At 40.6% G+C, this 18,671-nt stretch overlaps 1 protein-coding gene across 1 annotated transcript in view; it reads left to right on the forward strand.

The window, feature by feature from the left end:
- The window catches only part of plch2a (phospholipase C, eta 2a), a 66,862-nt gene extending 48,684 nt beyond the window's left edge, over nt 1–18,178 (forward strand). The window contains exons 15-23 of the mRNA XM_062391759.1: nt 399–487; nt 668–850; nt 1,094–1,201; nt 1,643–1,767; nt 2,803–2,887; nt 5,510–5,656; nt 7,234–7,313; nt 10,431–10,815; nt 15,421–18,178. Coding sequence (XP_062247743.1) covers nt 399–487; nt 668–850; nt 1,094–1,201; nt 1,643–1,767; nt 2,803–2,887; nt 5,510–5,656; nt 7,234–7,313; nt 10,431–10,815; nt 15,421–17,039 — 2,821 coding nt within the window. The 3' untranslated portion in view covers nt 17,040–18,178. The remainder of the gene's footprint in view (nt 1–398; nt 488–667; nt 851–1,093; nt 1,202–1,642; nt 1,768–2,802; nt 2,888–5,509; nt 5,657–7,233; nt 7,314–10,430; nt 10,816–15,420) is intronic.
- Nucleotides 18,179–18,671: the final 493 nt, after the last annotated feature.

Consider the following 18,671-nt stretch of genomic DNA (forward strand, 5'->3'; position numbering starts at 1 on the left):
TGCTTCAATATCATTGCTGTCTGAAAATGTCTGAAACGTTACATAAAAACGTTTTTTTGCAGTGAGCTCCGCCTTTACCGCAAGTATTTCAGCAAATCATATTGTAATTTTTCCTGAAAACGATAACATTGTGAATGAGACGCATTTGTAGGGATGCCCTAAAGGGAGAAGAACCCAGTCTTATACACACATATGTTACATCCGGTCTAAATGGCTCAAACAACATAAGTGAGCTGTCATCAGCTTTAATATAAATATTTCTACTCATCCTTTTAGGTCTGGGCTTCTTTTGGTGGTCAGGATGTGGCCTTTAGGCAAGGCCCTTAATGATACAAGCCCACTTGCTGTGTGTGTGTGCACTTTTGTAATCTGTTGTAATTTCTATGTTTCCCTCACAGAAAGAAGAAAACCATGAAGTTATCTAGAGCTCTGTCTGATCTGGTTAAATACACAAGGTCGGTTGGTCTCTATGACATTGAAGCAGAAGGTGAGCAGCTCTCTGAACAGTTGTTCGCTTACTTACTCAAATAAATGAGCTGATGATATTCACACATTCAGCGGTTTCTAACTTCATTTGAAATGCCTGTTTATTGAATCCTACGTTTGAACTGAATGGAAATGTATGAGCTAAATGCAGAAACCAAAGATGTCTTTGTGTTCCTGACAGCCAACTGCACCTGGCAGGTGTCGTCGCTCAGTGAGACCAAAGCCCATCAGGTCATGCAGCAGAAAGCTACGTCCTTCATCCACTTCAACCAGCGGCAGCTCTCCCGCATCTACCCCTCCTCTTATCGTGTGGACTCCTCCAACTTCAACCCTCAGCCTTTCTGGAACGCAGGCTGCCAGCTCGGTATGAGCTTAACCCGACTCCCCATGCGCACCGTGTTTTCAAGATTCAAACGCTGCTGCCACTGTCATTATATATTCAGGCGGTTTGTCAAGTCTTTGGTGAATAGTCGTTTTCTGTTGAGCATCTGCTGTGGTAAGAGCAAAAGGGTCACCAACACCGCAGCTGCTCAACAGAAAATGACTGTTAGCCTGCAAATGGAAGTAAAATACCCAACAATAAATACAAGAACTACTTTGATTTCAGTTGCACTCAACTACCAGTCAGAGGGCCGGGTTCTGCAGCTCAACAGAGCCAAGTTCTATAGCAACGGCAACTGTGGCTACATCCTAAAGCCTCTCTGCATGTGTGAAGGTCAGTACATAATACCTCATTGGTTTCTTCCTTCAGTAATTTCATTTTTGCACTGTCACTGCTCATTGTGGTTATATGTGAGCATTAGAAGACATGTGCATTGGTAATTTTGAGAATACAGCAGTCAGAGTTGTCCTAATGAATCATAAGAAGAGTAATTCTGAATACATACACCATGCTGTGGGCCTTGTGTAATTTGCAGCACATATAATCTGTAGTTTATATTAAGAATTGGTTTTTAATGTTTTAAATGCTTAAAGTTTGTTTCAAAGACCATTCTTTAATCCCAAATTTTACATTTACAGTGAATCTTGTTTCTTGATCGATACGATTTTTCAATTCAAAATGTTTAAAATAAAATATAACATTTTTTAATGACCTGATAAATTGAGTTGGCGAATCTTTACAAATAACCTGTGTTCTTCCTTCTACGCTCTGCAGGTGCCTTTAACCCCAACCTGGAGGACCCGCTGCCAGGTCAGATGAAGAAACAGCTGGTGTTGAAGATCATCAGCGGACAACAGCTGCCAAAACCCAAAGACTCTATGTTAGGGGACAGGGGAGAGGTAACACTTGTACACATCTAGTCTCCTTTGTTCTAAGTTAATACACATTCACTAAAATATGTAAATGCCCCAAAAAATATTTGTTTGTTAAAACAATTCATTCACAGTATATCCCTGTAAAATGTTTAAATAATCTCAAATCAATAGGATTGATATTTTTGTTGTTAAATAATTTATTTAGTTTTATCCATACGGTTAAAAAAGTAGCACCACCAATGTACCATACAGCTTTGTGCACCACCGCTGAGTTTTAATCTCAGTTGTGAGCTAGACAGTGTTAGAAGAGTGTGGTGATAACTCAGGAGAGTACTCTCTCTAGGGAAAGCTTAATTGACAAGCCAGATGGGTTGTTAAGCGGAACCATCTGTGAACTTTTCTTTAGAAACTGAGGCAAAGGATACTTTCAAAAACGTCTGGTAGGCGATAGGATGAGCTTTCTGTTTATCACTATGTATCACGGCTGGCAAAGTCAGTCAGGAGAAAAAATGTCAGTGTTGTTCTTTAATCTTCTTTCAATGGAGCCATAATCTCCAATTCTGATATAATGATGCTACAGCAGCATCGACACTAACTTCCTCGAAAATGTTGTTTATAAAACCATTGCTTCTTGCTGACATCACACAATGCCTGTCTCTGCCTTAAGTTCCTGCCTCATAGGATGATAACTAGTCCAAACAGCTGTGAGACTGGAAAGATGGATTCTTGCCTGTGATAAATATGGTTAGGTATTAATTGGATTTGTCCTGTTCCCTAATAAATCAATACCTTTCAATGAAGGTCCGAGGCCTAATTAGTGCCAGAACCCCCAAAAAGTCATTACAACTCAAAACATTATGGTTACCCGTTTAAAGTATACCTAAAGGGATAGTTCACTCAGAAATTAAGGGAGCATTCAGGGAGCGTCAGAAATGCTAACGTCCGCTAGCTTAGCCACTTCTGGTGTACTTTCAGGCTTAAAACATGGTGGAATTTACCTTGACTTTGAACGTTCTTGGAATTCTGCAACCCTAATACTGGGAAGCGTATTTCTGTCAGATCATTGATCCCTTCGTGGAGGTGGAGATCATTGGCCTTCCAGTGGACTGCTGCAAGGAGCAGACCAGAGTGGTGGATGATAATGGTGAGTAGATGAACAGTTTAATTTTTCTGGTTCATCCATCTTTCCAAACTATTTGATATTATATACCTTCTTTAAACTTTCGATGTTCCTATATGATTTTATATTTAAGTTTACAATAATCTAAAGCTAAACCTAATGTGCTCAGAAACAGCTTTGACCACACCACCCCTTCTCTGCATGTTACAGTACAAACTCGAAAGCAGCAGAGTAATAAGTCAGAATAAATTAATTATTCGATGAGGTTGGATCATGTCTCCGGATCGTTCCTCTCACTTTAACCCTGATGTCCTGACTTTACGTGACACGTTTGTTGTGTAGCAGGTTTAAACCTGTCTCGTAAACTCTAGAGAATCAAACTTACACAAAGTAAACATTGGTCCTGTACGTGTCCTAATAACTTGTGATCAATGTTGGTGTTTGTTGTTAAAGTGTAAAGTGAGTGCTGGCAAAGGGGAACTGAGGAGGAAACAGACACCGGCCGAGCCTCTCACAAAGAACGGCCGGTCCTTTAAAGAGCGTCTGTCCTGAAGCAGCGGTGGTGTAATTATTCAGTGGTGGAAACCCGCTAAAACTATGTGGTGGATCATGTTTATATTCATTCTCTGCAGTCGTCAAATTTCTGCAGGAGCCTAAACATTAACACTTGCTGTGTGCGTCAACCTAACCAGATATGGCTGTAACTCTATTCCAGCCACATGATTGGTTCAGCCCAGAGCTATTCTTATTGTCTTGGTTGTTTGCGTTGTCTGTCAAAACATTGAAGGAATAAGTTGTATCCTCCCCCTGATATAGTATAAGATAATTCATTAACTACTGTCCAGTTTCCTGTGGATGCTCGGTATTCCAACTGCTGTGTGCTTCTCACTGCTGGGATTTGTGAACTGAGCCACACATGATGTCCTGGGGCCGGTATTTCAAAACTTGTAATCCCGATCAGAATGATCTGGATAACCAAATCCCCCTGTCCTCAGCCACGGATCAACCTGATCTATCCCGGTATTTCAAAACTTTGCTGGATTGGATCAGAGTGATCCTGATACCGGCAGATTGGGATGTCCAAATCCGTCCCGCCCCCTGGATCACAGAGAGGAAAAAGGAAATGGAGCCAACATTTTACAGAAAAAGGAGAAGCTAGCTCAACTATTGTCTCTGAATTAAAGTATAATCTTAGCCAGTGTTGATGCGTCCTCAGACTAGATGAAAGGCAATCATTATATTGAGTTAACCAATTATGTAAATCAGCACAAAGTTGAAAGAAGAGCTTGGCGATCTCTAATTAAGCAGAGTTCGCGCTAATGCGAGCTAACGCTGCTCCATTGATTCCTGTGTTAAGGAGCTAACAAGCTAGTAAATAGGCTAGCGTCTGTATGCCGCGGCCCACAGTCCATTTGAATGCATTCACTCGAAAGGCATTGTGTGTAGATTTTAAAATGTGTTGTACATATCTTTTTAGGAAACAGTTGTTAACAAAGGGGACAGCCCTAAAACCTTAATATTAGATTTTCTTTACAGATGTCTGTGGGAAGAGACTTGCACAGACTTGCTCCAAATGGCATTACTTGTTGAGCTTTGGCTATGAAAATTAAGTGTGTGTGCTGAATGCATGTGAATAAAAACATTTGACAGAGTTTCAGTGGAGGCCTTTATCAGTGGGTAACTTAACAAAAAAACTGTTACTTAAATAAGGCATTCATATTCAAACTTAAACATACAAATCAAAGTTTTGTTAAACAAAAGCACCAGTTTAATAAATCACATTGTTTTTCCTTCATAATTCCTTGTTAATTGGAGTTTGTAATGTCACTTACACGCAGTAGTGTAATGTTTAGTCTGTGTTGCACTTCTGACGGCGATTTGTTAAAGCATTGCAGTGAACAGCGTGCATGTTACAGCAGTGAAGCTTAGTTGTATTAAACAAAGAACTTTGGGAGCAGTTACACTTCAACTGTTCAAATCTTAACATGTAATCTCCCTCAAATCCACCTCTGAGGTGGGATCAGGGTGATCCTGATTTTTAGGATCAAACTGATCCAGATTTCCCACTTAAGTTTTGAAATACTCAACAGCAGCTTTTAATCCGGATCAAAGGCAGGATTGGATTGCCAAATCTGAATCTGAATCTTCAGGATCAGATTTGCTTTGAAATACCCGTTTTTAGGATCTGATCAGGATTTAATCCAATCCAGGTGGATTAATCCTGTCGGATCATTTTGAAATACCGGCCCCTGGTGTTTGTTTGAGGGGATCTGTGGTTGGTTGTAGTATACCTTTGTCATACGATTAGGATGAGTGTATGTGCGGTTTGAGCAGTCTGAATGCGTTCTGATCTATAATTGATTAGCTCAGCAAGAGTGGAGACATGCACAGCCAGCACCTCTCTGTCAGTGCACACACACACACAATTACGCACTGAATAATTCATGAGTGCTGAGCTCGCTCTCTAACTTTGTCCTGAACCATCCATTCTCTCTGTTCTCCATCTCTACTACTTTCCCTCTTTCTTTTTTATTTGCTCACACTCTTTCTTTGTCCTGTCTCCTTTTTATCTTCTATCTTTTCCATTCCCTTCTGCCCCTCCATCGTTCTCCTGCACCCTTGCTTCCTCGGGGCGGTCTCATGTAGGGTTCAACCCGATGTGGGAGGAGACTCTGGTATTTACGATCAACATGCCAGAGCTGGCCCTGGTGCGTTTCCTTGTGTGGGATCATGACCCCATTGGCCAGGACTTCATCGGCCAGCGTACCATAGCCTTCAACAGCATGATGCCAGGTAAGACATGGTGCTGCACCTCATTTAAGATGGAACTGCTTATGCAGATCATGTATTTATGCTGACCTCTAAAAGCTGTGAGGTAAAGATGTGAAAATTAGGCATGAGCGTGGCTGCTCTCTCATATCATGACATTTTGAAGTTATATATTTATTTAAAATGATCAGTGTTACTTCGTCTTTTTTACTGATTCTGACAATTGCAGTCTAATATACTATGTTGTGAAGAATCACTTAAGCAGAGTTTATTAACAGAATAGATTCTGGTTCTTTGTGAGATTGAGATGGGGAAGAGGGATATTGGGTACATTGCTGGAGAACTAATGTGGCTAGGCTAGCTTAGCATAAATATTAGAGGCTATCTGGCTACGTCAAAGGTTAGAAAATACACCTGACAAAACCACTGAAAAGAATCTGTCTCTTTTTCAATTACGTAACCCATACAAGAGATGTTGCATGCCGCCTCAACTGATAATCATTGCACATATTACATTAAGTTAAATGCACCATAGGCAGCTGTTTCATATGGACTAATACGTGTATTTGATCGAACACATTTTTGCAAATAGTCAATATTAAGGAATGGAAACTGGCCAAAAAACCTACGACGTCCCTAATTCATAAATAGAAAGATTAAAGTAAAGGTAAAACATTTTATAAATCTGCCCGGCATTTTTTTGTAGCATCTCCAACTATAGTAGAGTGTCCAACTACGACTTGGTGACAGGAGCAGCCAAAAACTAGGATCACTGTCAAGAACTGGCTCACTGATGAAATGCCACAAAATCCTTAACTGATCAAATACATTAAATATTTTTTCTTATAAAAGGTTTTTACAACTAGAGGACAAGACTAAACAGCAGTCGTAGTTGGATACCTTATTAGCAGGATTGGAAACAATCAGCTCAGTGTCCTCTACGTAGAGGTGGAACGAGGTCTGGGCCATATGGGAAAACATGTTATAACAATTATTTTTTTCATATTAGATGATATCGATATATATATATATATCACGATATTATTAAAAAACTTGTCCTCATAACTTGTGATCAGTGATGGTGTATATTGTTAAAGTGTGAAATGAGTGCAGGTCAGAGAGGGAGTGATAAGGAAACAGACTCGGACAGAGACTCAGACACAGGACGACCAGACCTTTAATCTGTCCTGAAGCAGCGGTGTTACACTTATTCAGCAATAATTATCTCAATCGCCGCAAATTTGACCGTCCAGCAGAAGAATATAAACAGAATGGTAGTGGGCCAAGTATAGGTTCTAGAGGGACACCATACCATAAAGCATAGAGGGTATCTGTTATTAATTTTGTTAGATAAGATCTGTACCTCAATATACTATGTTATGGCTTCTCAGAATCCAGTAAATGTATCTGATTAATGATGCTAGTGAGGAGTTTGATTCAAATCATTGGCTAGAAGAAGAACATAAACATCAGAAAAAAAGTATCATGTGGATTGGCCTTTATGTCACATAAATATGTGATTGATATAACACACATTCATCTAAAGCCATGTGTTTTACTGACTGATAATGTGCCTGTTTCTCCGATGTGTCTGTATGAAGGTTATCGCCACGTGTACTTGGAAGGTATGGAGGAGGCGTCAATCTTTGTTCATGTAGCTTTGAATGACATCACTGGTAAGGTAGGTACTTCAATGAAAACCAGCCAAAAACAATAACATCTGTTACATTGACTCATCTCAAATTTGTGAGACTCCCTGTGTAAGAGTGTAATGCAGAAAATCAATCACAATCGATATATGTATATCGATGTATATTTTATCAATATTGTATGTGTGAGATTTATAATATTTCGGCCAATGACATTTAAACTTAACAACAAAACCTTTTTGAAAGGGGATCCTCAATCAAAGGCAAACTTATATGATGATGATATTAATAATAATTCAGAATTGTTCAAGAATGATCAGCAGACCAGTTGCATGGTGTGTGTGGGACTTGTTCACTGGTTGCTGCAGGGCTATTTTTTTTATCTTCAGAACGATGTTGGTCATATTTTAAGTTTGTTTTTTACATTGTTGCTATATGTTTAAACAGATTTGTATTTTCATAATATTAAGAGATTTTGTATTATTATATTATATTTTATTTATTAAGATTAACAATATCATTAAAGTCACTTCTTATTGCTGGCTGAAAATAGATTAACATTATATAGAAAAAAGTTATAGTCAATCTTCGCACATTGTAAACAACCATTAACACTGATGCCACCAACTATGAGACCTTACTGCCTCACATTACATGATATTTTTCAGCCTGCAGTCTTCTGCAGTCATTATATTCATGCAGATAGAATACCTGGAGGCCCAAAGCTTTATTGTAAAATATTCGTTATTTCAGCTGAACCATTTACTTTCACTACATTGAAAGTGGGGCTGTGGCAGTTTCTGGTTAAATGATTAATACCCTATATTTCTTTTTCAAAGTTTTATTCTCAGGATTAAAATAATGTTGGGGTCACTATCTCCTGTTAATACTCTAGTTTCACTTCACTCAGCCGTGTCTCCAGACAAATGTAAATGACATCTCTGTTGTTCATTGTCCTTGCTTTGAACTTCCTCTTTCTCAGCTGTTGCCATGTGCCTGCTGTTGTGATTTCTCTTACCCCCCCCCACCCATTATTTTCTTTCTTTCATCTTCCCCGTCTCTGATTTTCGCTCTCTTCCTGTGTCTGTTTGTGATTCCAGTGGACCACTCTTTTTCCAAATGCACCATTTAGAGGCAAGACATTTTTAGGAGCCCTGAAGCTCCCGCTCAGAACTCAGGTGTAGTGAGACCCAGTCAGCATCTTGCATGAGCCGCACTCCACCCAATAGCCACCTTAATTACCCCCCCCCCCCCCATTCACACCCCCTTTTATCAGCCAATTTTAAGCATTGAAAATATGAGGCCAACTCATGTCTCACATGAGTTATGATGGCTTGACCTGCCTGCATCTTCATTGACCCTCAAGTAGATCCATTGTCATCGAGCTGCCCAGTTAAAAGGCTGGATAGAGAGGCCAAACATTTAAGTCAGGGTATCTGCCAGGCTGCAGTGACTTCTCTGTGCTGTGTTTTGCAGAGAGCATTTTTTCCTCTTAACTCAGGAGTTTTTCAGTTTGGTGCACTGCAGGGATATACAGTTCCACTGCATTTGAGGGCACTTCTCTTTTTCTCTTTTTTATAGAGTTTGGTACCTGTCTGAAAGCAACTTTAGAGAATGCCTGGCAACAAATACAGTAGAAGGAAATGTAATTGGTTGACGATAGATATTAGCTTGGAAATGGCTCTGAAACCCCAAGATGACTGTGATTTCATGTTTGGCAAGATATGTTGTCCTTGAGTCTCTTGGGCCAACAAGTAATGAAATAAAAATCCAATCAAATATTTTCACAAAGTTTGGAGCAATTGCTCTAAAATCTGGTACAAAGTATTCACTGGAGCTGTTGACACCCTGCCTCCAGCTTTTAACATTTTGATTGAGTATGAGTATGTCTGGACTTATCTCAGCACTAGATGAGCATTGGTATAATAACAATAACCACATAATCATGTTGGAGTACTGTATAATATGTATACTATATATAATTATTTGCAGAAATTAAGGTCAAATACTCCTCTGGCATGATTTTCTCTCCTGGTAGCTACATTTCTTATCTTTCACTCAGCCAAAAGCTCTTTTCTATATTGTCTTGTCTTTTTTGCGGCCTTCCTGTTGTCATATGTTCAGTAATTCTTTCACCTGGGATCAGACTACTTGGATCTACTTCTTTCACGTTGTCCAAACTTTCTTTACAAAACAAATGGTAACAACTGTAGGTTACACAACATATTAACTGTGTCTTGTTCCTATACTGTTCCATTTGGTTTGGCATTTCTGTCAGTGATTTTAACACTCATCTGTTTCATTGTCTAAATGTTTTCATGTTTGTAGGATTTGACTCCCCGACATTGTGACTGCTGACCAGTGTCCAGCAGAATTATAATTTATATTATGTGTAATTTCAAGTAAAGAAAACAGAAAAATAGCTTGAGGGCAGGCTTTGCTTCTGATCATTTTGACTTCCCTCTTTTGATTAATTATACAAAATATAATGATCTTACGAATCAGAATTTTCTATATAGAGCTACAATTAGTTTAATCTGTTATCATGGGAATGTTTCATGAGGTCTTTAAATTAGTTCAGTTTATTAGAATAGTTTAATTTCTATATAGAAAAATAGGGCGATTTATGTACCCACTGCTAACACATGACTGCAGTATTGTATTTTTCAGATGTATCCACAGAGTCTTTGTGGTCCCACTACTGAATCCCTGCACAAAGTAGTTTCACATCACCCTATTTAGTTGCATAGGTAAACACGGCTTGAGGTGCACTGTGTGTCTGACTGGTAGTTTCAATTAAGTGTTTGTCTACTAATATTTAGTCATTATATTTATACAGATGTGTGGGGCTCAAAATGTATTACAGCCTAACACTTTGAATCTAAGTGGAATTCAAAGCAAGGTCAGCATGGATTGCATCTGAATGATTATATTAAAAACTACTAGTGATCATTCAAATTGTATTACAGAGTATATTGATTTCCTTTTTACGCATGCTCACTGTACAACTATCCATGTGCTTTTGAAATAATGCAGCGTGGACTAGTCCCACCTGCATTAAAACAAATGTTTTCCTGCACGACCTCTCTGTGATTTACTTTAAGCTTTCTTGTTTGTTTGACAATAATATTTCATTGTGTTTTTTTCAGGCCAGAGCAGCCAGCGGCATAAAAGGGCTATTTCACAGAAACCCAAAGCAAGCTTCGCTGGACAGCCATGCTGTTGCACAGCACAGCCGTAAGCACCCGTTTGGTGCCCACCTCCTGCGCCGCACTGCCAGTGCACCAACCAAAGGCCAGCCCAAAATCAAGAAGGGCTACCCAGAGATCACCATCGACACCAAAGACTTCAGCTCAGAGGGCGCTAGTGAGGATCGAGAGTCTGAGGACCGGGACAAAGCCTCGGCTGCCGCCTCTCAACAGCCCACGCCACCACATCACCTGACTGGGGAATCACTGGCATCTCACCAAGCCACCAAGGTGCCCAGGGACCATCCTGACACCAATGGGGCTTTTCACCCTGAGGAGGGTAAAGGTAAGAGTCCACTTTTTGCTAAGCGACGACCCATGAGTGAGCCTCCGAAACGAGCCAGTCGGCTCCACTTTCACGACTCACCGGACATGAAACCAGGGGTTTTTGCGCGTGTTGCACTTAACAGCTCAGGCCGAGTGGGGGTGTCATCCAACTGCATCTCATGTGTGATCGGCTCAAAGGAGAGTCCAGAGGTTGAAAGAAGGGATCAGGTTGAGGAAAGGCCGAGATGCAAATCCAAAATGGCTGCAGGGGAGAGACAGGACGGAAGTAATTGCTCCTCGTCAATCAAGAGACAGGTTAAGCCAGAGCCTGTAGCCAAGCCCCAGCCTCCAGCTGCCCAGCCAGAGTTACAGCAGTCTTCCCCCGAACTCAAGTCCTGCATGGATCCCCAGTTTCAATCCTTACCCAAGGCTCTCCTCGAACCTGTCCCCTTTCCCATGTCCAAAGCCAGGCAGACTCTAGGTACCCAGCACATCCATCCTCAGCCTCACTCATCACAGAGGAACACCCGGTCCTGCAGTGTTCCCCGTAGACACCCTGCCAACACTGTTACACCCAAGCAAAGCCTCACACCAGACTGCAGGACCAATCGCTGTTGGCAGCAGGCAACACCCCCCAGCTATGGTGCGGTTTGTCGCTCAATGCTCATCCCATTTCCTGCAAATGAAGCTCTCTTGCTCAGTGACAGTAGCAGCTGTGACAGCTTGCACAGTGTGAGCAGCTTTGAGTCTCTTCCGATGCTTCCTCCATGTTCGGTCCTCGACAGCCGCAAGAGAGCTGTAGGCACCCTGCAGCGTGAGATGAACGCACTTTTTGCTCTGAAAATGGAAGAATTGCGCAATAAGTCCCCCATGTTCTTTGCTGGTAAGATGTCTCTGAGACACTCTTGGTAATAACCCAGTAGCTTCAGTGTAGTGGTTGTAGTGTACCTCTTACATAATGTAACTCTAAAGTGTAATGTAGACTTTTGGTTAGCCTCCATATGTACCAATAGCATAAATGTGGTATATTGTGGTGCTAGAAACCTGTTAGAAACCCCTGCTGTTTACCTGTAGGTAAGACTCACATTGGTATCCCATGTTTTCCTGATAGTTTGAAGAAATATTTTCCAATTTAGAGTTGATTTTGGGGTTATTTTCACTGAATTACATTTCGACTGATTAAATCCCATTTGTTTTGCCTTTCTTTGCCTTAAAATACTTTCCCTGATACCACCCACCTTTTTGGCAGATGAGAAAAGTGGTAAGTTACAACCTAAAATGAATGGAGGTAGCTATGTTCAATCTAGTGACTTTGATGCATGTACTCTAAAGTAGCATGAATACAGAAAGCTCCCAGCACATCGTCTCCCCCTTTTAGTCCCATTCACCAGGCTGCAGTTGGGTGCCCCGCCTAATGGTGCAACACTGTTCAAGACATTTTCGTACAAACTGTTTTGATTTACAATAACACATTTATTCAGGCTAGTCCTATGCATGTGTTTGTTTATTTAAAAAGTGTGAGGTCCACATGGAGCGTCGACAGTTTTCTGTTAAGATTTGCAAGTCCTGCTAGTCCATGGTTCTCTGTAAACAATGCAGTGATTGCATAGGAGAAAAATATATTTTTATCCATTCAATATATGTACCACTTATAGGCCGGTCACAGCCTGGACAGGTCGCTAGTCTAATATTGCCATTGCTCAAAATTGAAGGCAAAATGTCCTTGATACAAGTTCTGTCATCTTGATACGAGAACGTTATTTGGAGCCAGAGTCTACACAGTAGTGATTTTGAATGGAGCCCCAGTATCAAGCTCCTGCTGATACGTGCAAGTCAGTCTCAACTGTCTATCATGACGTCCTAGTCGTTTTTTATAGCATTGAATTACTAACCAAGTAGTACAGGGTGACAAATTAATTGAATGTGTTTTTCTATAATTATTTAAAATGAGGAGAAAAGCAAAATGATTTTATTTGAATAGGAAAAATTCAGTATTTATTGCTGAATCAAACTGTATTTATCACTGATGACCATATCATCTTTTTACTGTAACAGAGGTTTTTAATAATACGTCCTACTAAAATTGAATTTAAACATTTACTCTATCCTATGCAGTCTAATCCACCATTACAAATCAGTTATATCAATAAGTACTTTACCAACAGCTGGACATTGTTTGTCCTACTAAAACTGCTTTAGCACTGGAAGTCTGGAATGCGTCCAGCTGAAAACTCCTTATCCTCCGTCACATGATATATTTCAGGGGAGTTCAGTTCCTGCTCAACACCAGCTGTTCTATACACGGCACGCCTATTCCTGTTTAGGGAGTCAGATTTATGGCCCTCTGTACCCAGAAATGTGTGCTTACAATGTTAGTCCTACATCACTGGCTGATGCTGTACTTTTTATCAAATCATGTGATGGGTTTCTCTCCACAGCTTTACCTCTTCTTTGTTCCTCTCCATTGTAAAACAAAAGCTTTTTGTTTATTTAGTGATTGATCTGCATTAACATATCTTGTTAAGATGCTTTCTCTGTCCTTATGAGCTGATTCCTTTCCTCCATTCCCCCCTCTCTTCTTTCCACTTTTGCTAAACTCCTTTTTCCCCTCTGTCCCTTTTGCACGCTCTCTATGTTCCTAGTGCAGAATTGAGGGGATGACCAGAGCCAGGTAAACTGCTGAATGCATGCAGCCTTAAAATACATCACTCTTTCTTATCCTACCAGCCTGCTTCGTCACACCTCTGGGGGTTGGTTGGGTTTCGTAATAAATGTTTTGCTTTATTTTTACATATTTTTGCAATGCACAAACTGATAATGATATCAATCGGTAGTAATGGTAGCACAATGCTAACAGGGCTCCAGAATGCGAACCTTTTAGACTCAACATTTTAATAGGTTGCACCACTTCGCCTGGAATTTATCTCAGCCCCAAATAGTTGTTAATAAAAAACAACTGGGTATATGGACTTTTGCCTTTGACGCACATTAAAGTGATTGATTAATATTGATTATTTTGTCAGCGTATAAAGGGGATTGTATGTACACACTCACGGACAGCCATTGAACGCTTAATGTGAGCAAATGCGCAATGTGCGTAACTAAAGGGCACATTCCTTGTCGGCAAACAGAACACACAAAACAAACACAAAAAAATATGGGATATATTCACAATCAAGATAAACAATTGATTATGTTTTTGTCAACGGATATCATTCCAGTTGTTACACCTGCCTCCGCTCCTAATCATGATTTACTATCTTCTGTGGAGATGGCTTCATCCGATTCAGAGCCAGATCAAGATTCGGAGCCTACTAAAAAAAGGAACATTTAAAACTATGCCTTTTAGAAAGGAATGGCTTGAGCAGTCCTCATGAAAAAGACCGGGTTAAATGTCAACCTAACCTACGCCAATGACAGAGCGTATGTGGTGGTGCAACTTAATGATAAAGTTAGCGCACCAGTTCAACCAAGGAAAAAGTTAGTCCGGATCCCTGTGCTAGTTTTTTTTCCTTTTGACATCAGTGAAAATAGCTGCATGTCCAGAAATAGACCCTCACTGGAAAATGCCAGTCATTAAACTGAAGTTTGCACAGAATCACTTTTCAGTGTTCAATGTATTCGGTTTTAAAGTTTATTGGATTGGTTACAACATATGCCTTACAATCCAGTCAATAAGTATTTCGACAATTTCACTTTTTTTTTATCAGGATCAAAACATTTGTTTAGAATTTGAATAATGGACCCTATTTTAAAAGTATCAGCTTTAATTTGAGTAGTTGTAGATCTAGAAAGGACTGTTATTATAATACACCAAATATAAGAGTGTGATACCTTAACCTATTCTTTTCAGAAATTCACAATAATAAAGACCTTACAACAAATTAAGATCATAACTAGCCATGAGATGCAGGTAAAAGCCTCGGTAAACGAAAACAATTGGACCTTGTCTCAGGTTTACTTTATCAGGTTTGGGAATTAGAAGTATCTCCATCAGAATAACTCAAAAATGTAATCCTCCAAGGTTCCCTCTATAGAACTGATTTCCCATTCGCACCACACGGATGTTTAATGGCTGAATAAAAGAATGACGTATATTTATTTACTTTTTTGCAGCAGATCTGTCTAAGTCTAAAATGTCCTGTAACACCTTTTACCAATTATGCAAATTAATCAGATACCTTAAAATATGCAGTGATATACCGTATATGACCAAGTATATATGTGTTCCCATTATGAACATTTTGTCCACAGTTTGTCTTTTTTTTGGGGGGGGGAGTGATTATCCTGTCATTGAATTATTTTCTCCTGCTTTTTGTGTAACAAAGTGAATGTTTATTCTTTAATTATATACCAGCATGTAAAATGTTATTAACCCCTAAAAGTTAGGTATTTGTTGACTGTGCCAGGGGGCACAGTCAACAAAAGCATTTAATTTTGCTTACCACAAAATAGTGAATTTGTCACATTTTGCAGATATTAGTTTAATAAGGTCAGTATTAGGGCTGATACCAAACCATCAAATTAGTTAATTCCTAAATCCAGGCACATGATGTTTCACTTTATAGACCAAAGGCCACATTGATGGAGGGTAATGATTTTATTTTGGTTTTTCTCTCCACAGTCTGTTCTACAGTGCAGAGACCAGCTCCCCCGCTTCCATTTCCTGTGCTGAGCTCTGAAAACCCCAGGAACCCACATTCCATCCATTCTCCAAAAGAGAGGCTTGCATCACATTGTGCTTCATCTAGACTACTGCACTCAGCATCCACAGCAATAAATGCAGACTCCCCATTGGCTGTTGCTTCAAATGGGCTAATGGACAGCCCCATCAAGATAAGAGATAAGATGTTTCCTACCCTTTCCAGAACCCTGTCACCCATGACAAAGCCTGCTGAGAATACTGTCCTGTCCCAGTGCAGTCAAGACACCCAGACCAACAGAAGTACTTATACATTCAACCAAGAAACTCTGACAGAGAAGACAGAGGATATGGCAGAATTCAAGTCTGACCACAGAGCGAAGGCTCCTTCTGCATCAGTGTTCACTGAAACCCCTGCAGTTCCAGCACCTCAGAATGCCCAGGCCAGGAGAGCCGTTTTTAATAGTCTGCCATCACACCCACCAGTAAGAAGAACAAAAAGCGAGGGTCATGTTCGGGTGGATGTCGCTGCAGCTGGACAGGCCCAGTCAGCCATACCAGAGGTCTGCACTGATGCAACCATGAACGACCGCCTTTGGAGAAAGCTGGAACCAAACAGCCACCGAGACAGCATGTCCTCCTCCTCTAGCATTTCTTCCAGCGACACAGTCATTGACCTGTCCCTGCCTAACCTGGCCAGGAAAAGCCTCACCAGCCTGCCCACAGCCGGCAGCACCTGCATCCCTCCCTGGGTCAACTGTCGTCACTCAGCATTACTCTCCTATGAAACCTTGCCAGTCAGCAAGAGCAAGTCAATCCCAAATCTTCAGCAAAGTCACGGCTCCATAGATGAGCTTAATCCCCGACCCCTGCAGCCCCCACAGAAAGCTTGTATGGACTCACCAAGCAGACTGACTCAAAGGAGGCACACCTGGAGTCGGCTCTACATGGAAGGGCTCAAGCAGTCATCAGCCAACAGGTCTTCCACTGCAACCACAACCCCAACAGATACAACTTCCATTTCCAAAAGCCTTGGGGATCTGACCTCTGATGACATTTCCTGTAACTTTGACAGCAAGTACCGCAGCATCAGCCGCAGCTTTATTGTTAGGCCAACTAGGGAACAGCTGCGCAAGGGCAGCCCACAGAAGTCTTGTCCATCCAACAACCTGACAGAGCAACTACGGAAATTGACTGATGTGGAGCCACTGACTGCAAGTGACTTTGCCTCAGAAAACAAGCCTAGAGAGTCATACGAGGAGACTGTGGATGAGACCTTGGTGCGAAGGACCTCCTCGAGGAGCCAAAGCAGAGTTCGGTACATTGCAAACAGGGCCAAGAAGGCCATGGAAAGGCAGAGGCTCCAGGGCCTGGTCCAGGGCAGAAGTGCAAGTTTTAGCCTTGCTGGTAGCATTGGCAGTGGAAGTAGTGCTAGCCCCATTGAGGAGCGGGGAAACCCCGAAGGGGCTTGTTGCCCGGCCCGCAGTCCCTGCACCAGCCTGGACCTGCTGAGTCAACTTACCCCCCTAGGATTGCCAAGACAGCCCGAGTCCTCCCCAAACCCTGAAAACAGTGAAGTAATTTTTATGCTCAAACTCTAAGAACTGGCTGACTTGGAACTTAGTGTGACACAGAGTTCGAAACTTTTTGGAATACAGTCCAGTTTTTCTCATTTTAATATCTTTTTTTAAAGAAAGTTGCGGCATGTCTTGCAGAAAGCTGGTAATGCAGATCATTTCAGCATTTCACAGAAAAACGGAATCTCCTATATTAGTGACCCATCAATCTCTCGCCTTGACTTTGTGCGTTTTTTTTTTGTGCAGTGAAGAATCACTGTCTTGAAGATAGTGGGGAGGTTCATTCACAAACAACTACTGCAGCTCTCATCTGTCTGCACCAAATGTTAGATACTTGTCAGAATGTTTTTTGTGAAAAACTACCAGAAGTTTTGTCTGTTTATGTTGACTGTGATCTACTCTCATGTTTGAGATTTTTTTATTAACATTACATACATCCAGCACCAACAGATCATAATCAGAGGAGACCATTTTAAATACTTTTTTTATTTACTCGAATGGTATGATATACTTCAAGCTGAAGATTAGTAGTTGATATCAAACAGTTTATCAGCCCATGCATCCACTTGCAATATTTTTAAAATAATGGCATGGCATCATATTTAAGAGATAATGTACAGTTCGATGCTAAAAGCTGAGGCTTGTCTCATGTCTTTGAAAAAATGGTAAGGAATCATCCCTACAATGCAGGACGAAAGTCTTTTACTATCTTTGTGTAGTAGTTACATTGTAATTTGACTCTACTGCCAATATTTTGCAAACTTTTCTGATCTGTGGCATGTCACAGCACTGAGCTCCTGTACTTTAACGAAGTGGTAGACACAGAGTTTAGCCCTTTTTTTATTTGACTGCATGTCTTATATGCACCGTAATGTTTAACCTAAGGCTGTGCTTTATTTTACAATTTTTTTTAGAGATTTGGTAATTTTCCAACTCATTCATTTTGGATGGTGGTCACAAGAGCATCATGTCCAAAACCCTGTGTTCTCATGGGTCTGTAGCACTAAAACAAGATGGAAATGATCTGTATTAAAGCATGTTTATTTTTCGACCTGCTGTATTGTTTGCACTGCCATGACAGTTATTTGTGCAAAATCTTAGGGATAATATTTAATTCAATCAATTGTGTAATTAAGACCCAAATAAATCTCAAATGAATATTATTGAAAGTTTCACAGCTCATTTATTTTATTTACACTTTATCCATCAACAGCCTTCTCTGTTCAGAGACAAAGACAAGTCTTTAACAAAGCATTGGAAACTGAGCCTTATACAAGCTGACATGTAAAAGCCTTTGGCTTTAATTGGTTTTGGCAGGGTCCGCTTGCTGCTTTAATTATGGACTCTGCTTGGTTCTGTGTTTACCAGACCTCACCTTTCTCAACCTCTCTGGCGGAGACCCCAGACCCCCTGTAGGAAGGGAGAATGTTCCAGAACAAAGACTTGAGGCTGCACAAGAGTCTACAAGCCCAACCAGTCATTAAAGGAGAGAAAAACATCTTTTCAGTATCGCTTGCCAAACAAGTTCTGATTTTTTTTTAACGCTACAAAACTATTTCCCAGACTTTTTTTCAGCCACAAATGTGACGCTGTTCATGGAATGAAATTGATTTAGACCCTGATAGTATTCAGGAAATGTATTTATTCTCTACCTTT

Source organism: Platichthys flesus, chromosome 7 (genome assembly GCF_949316205.1).
Source record: "Platichthys flesus chromosome 7, fPlaFle2.1, whole genome shotgun sequence".
Taxonomy (NCBI): Eukaryota; Metazoa; Chordata; class Actinopteri; order Pleuronectiformes; family Pleuronectidae; genus Platichthys; species Platichthys flesus.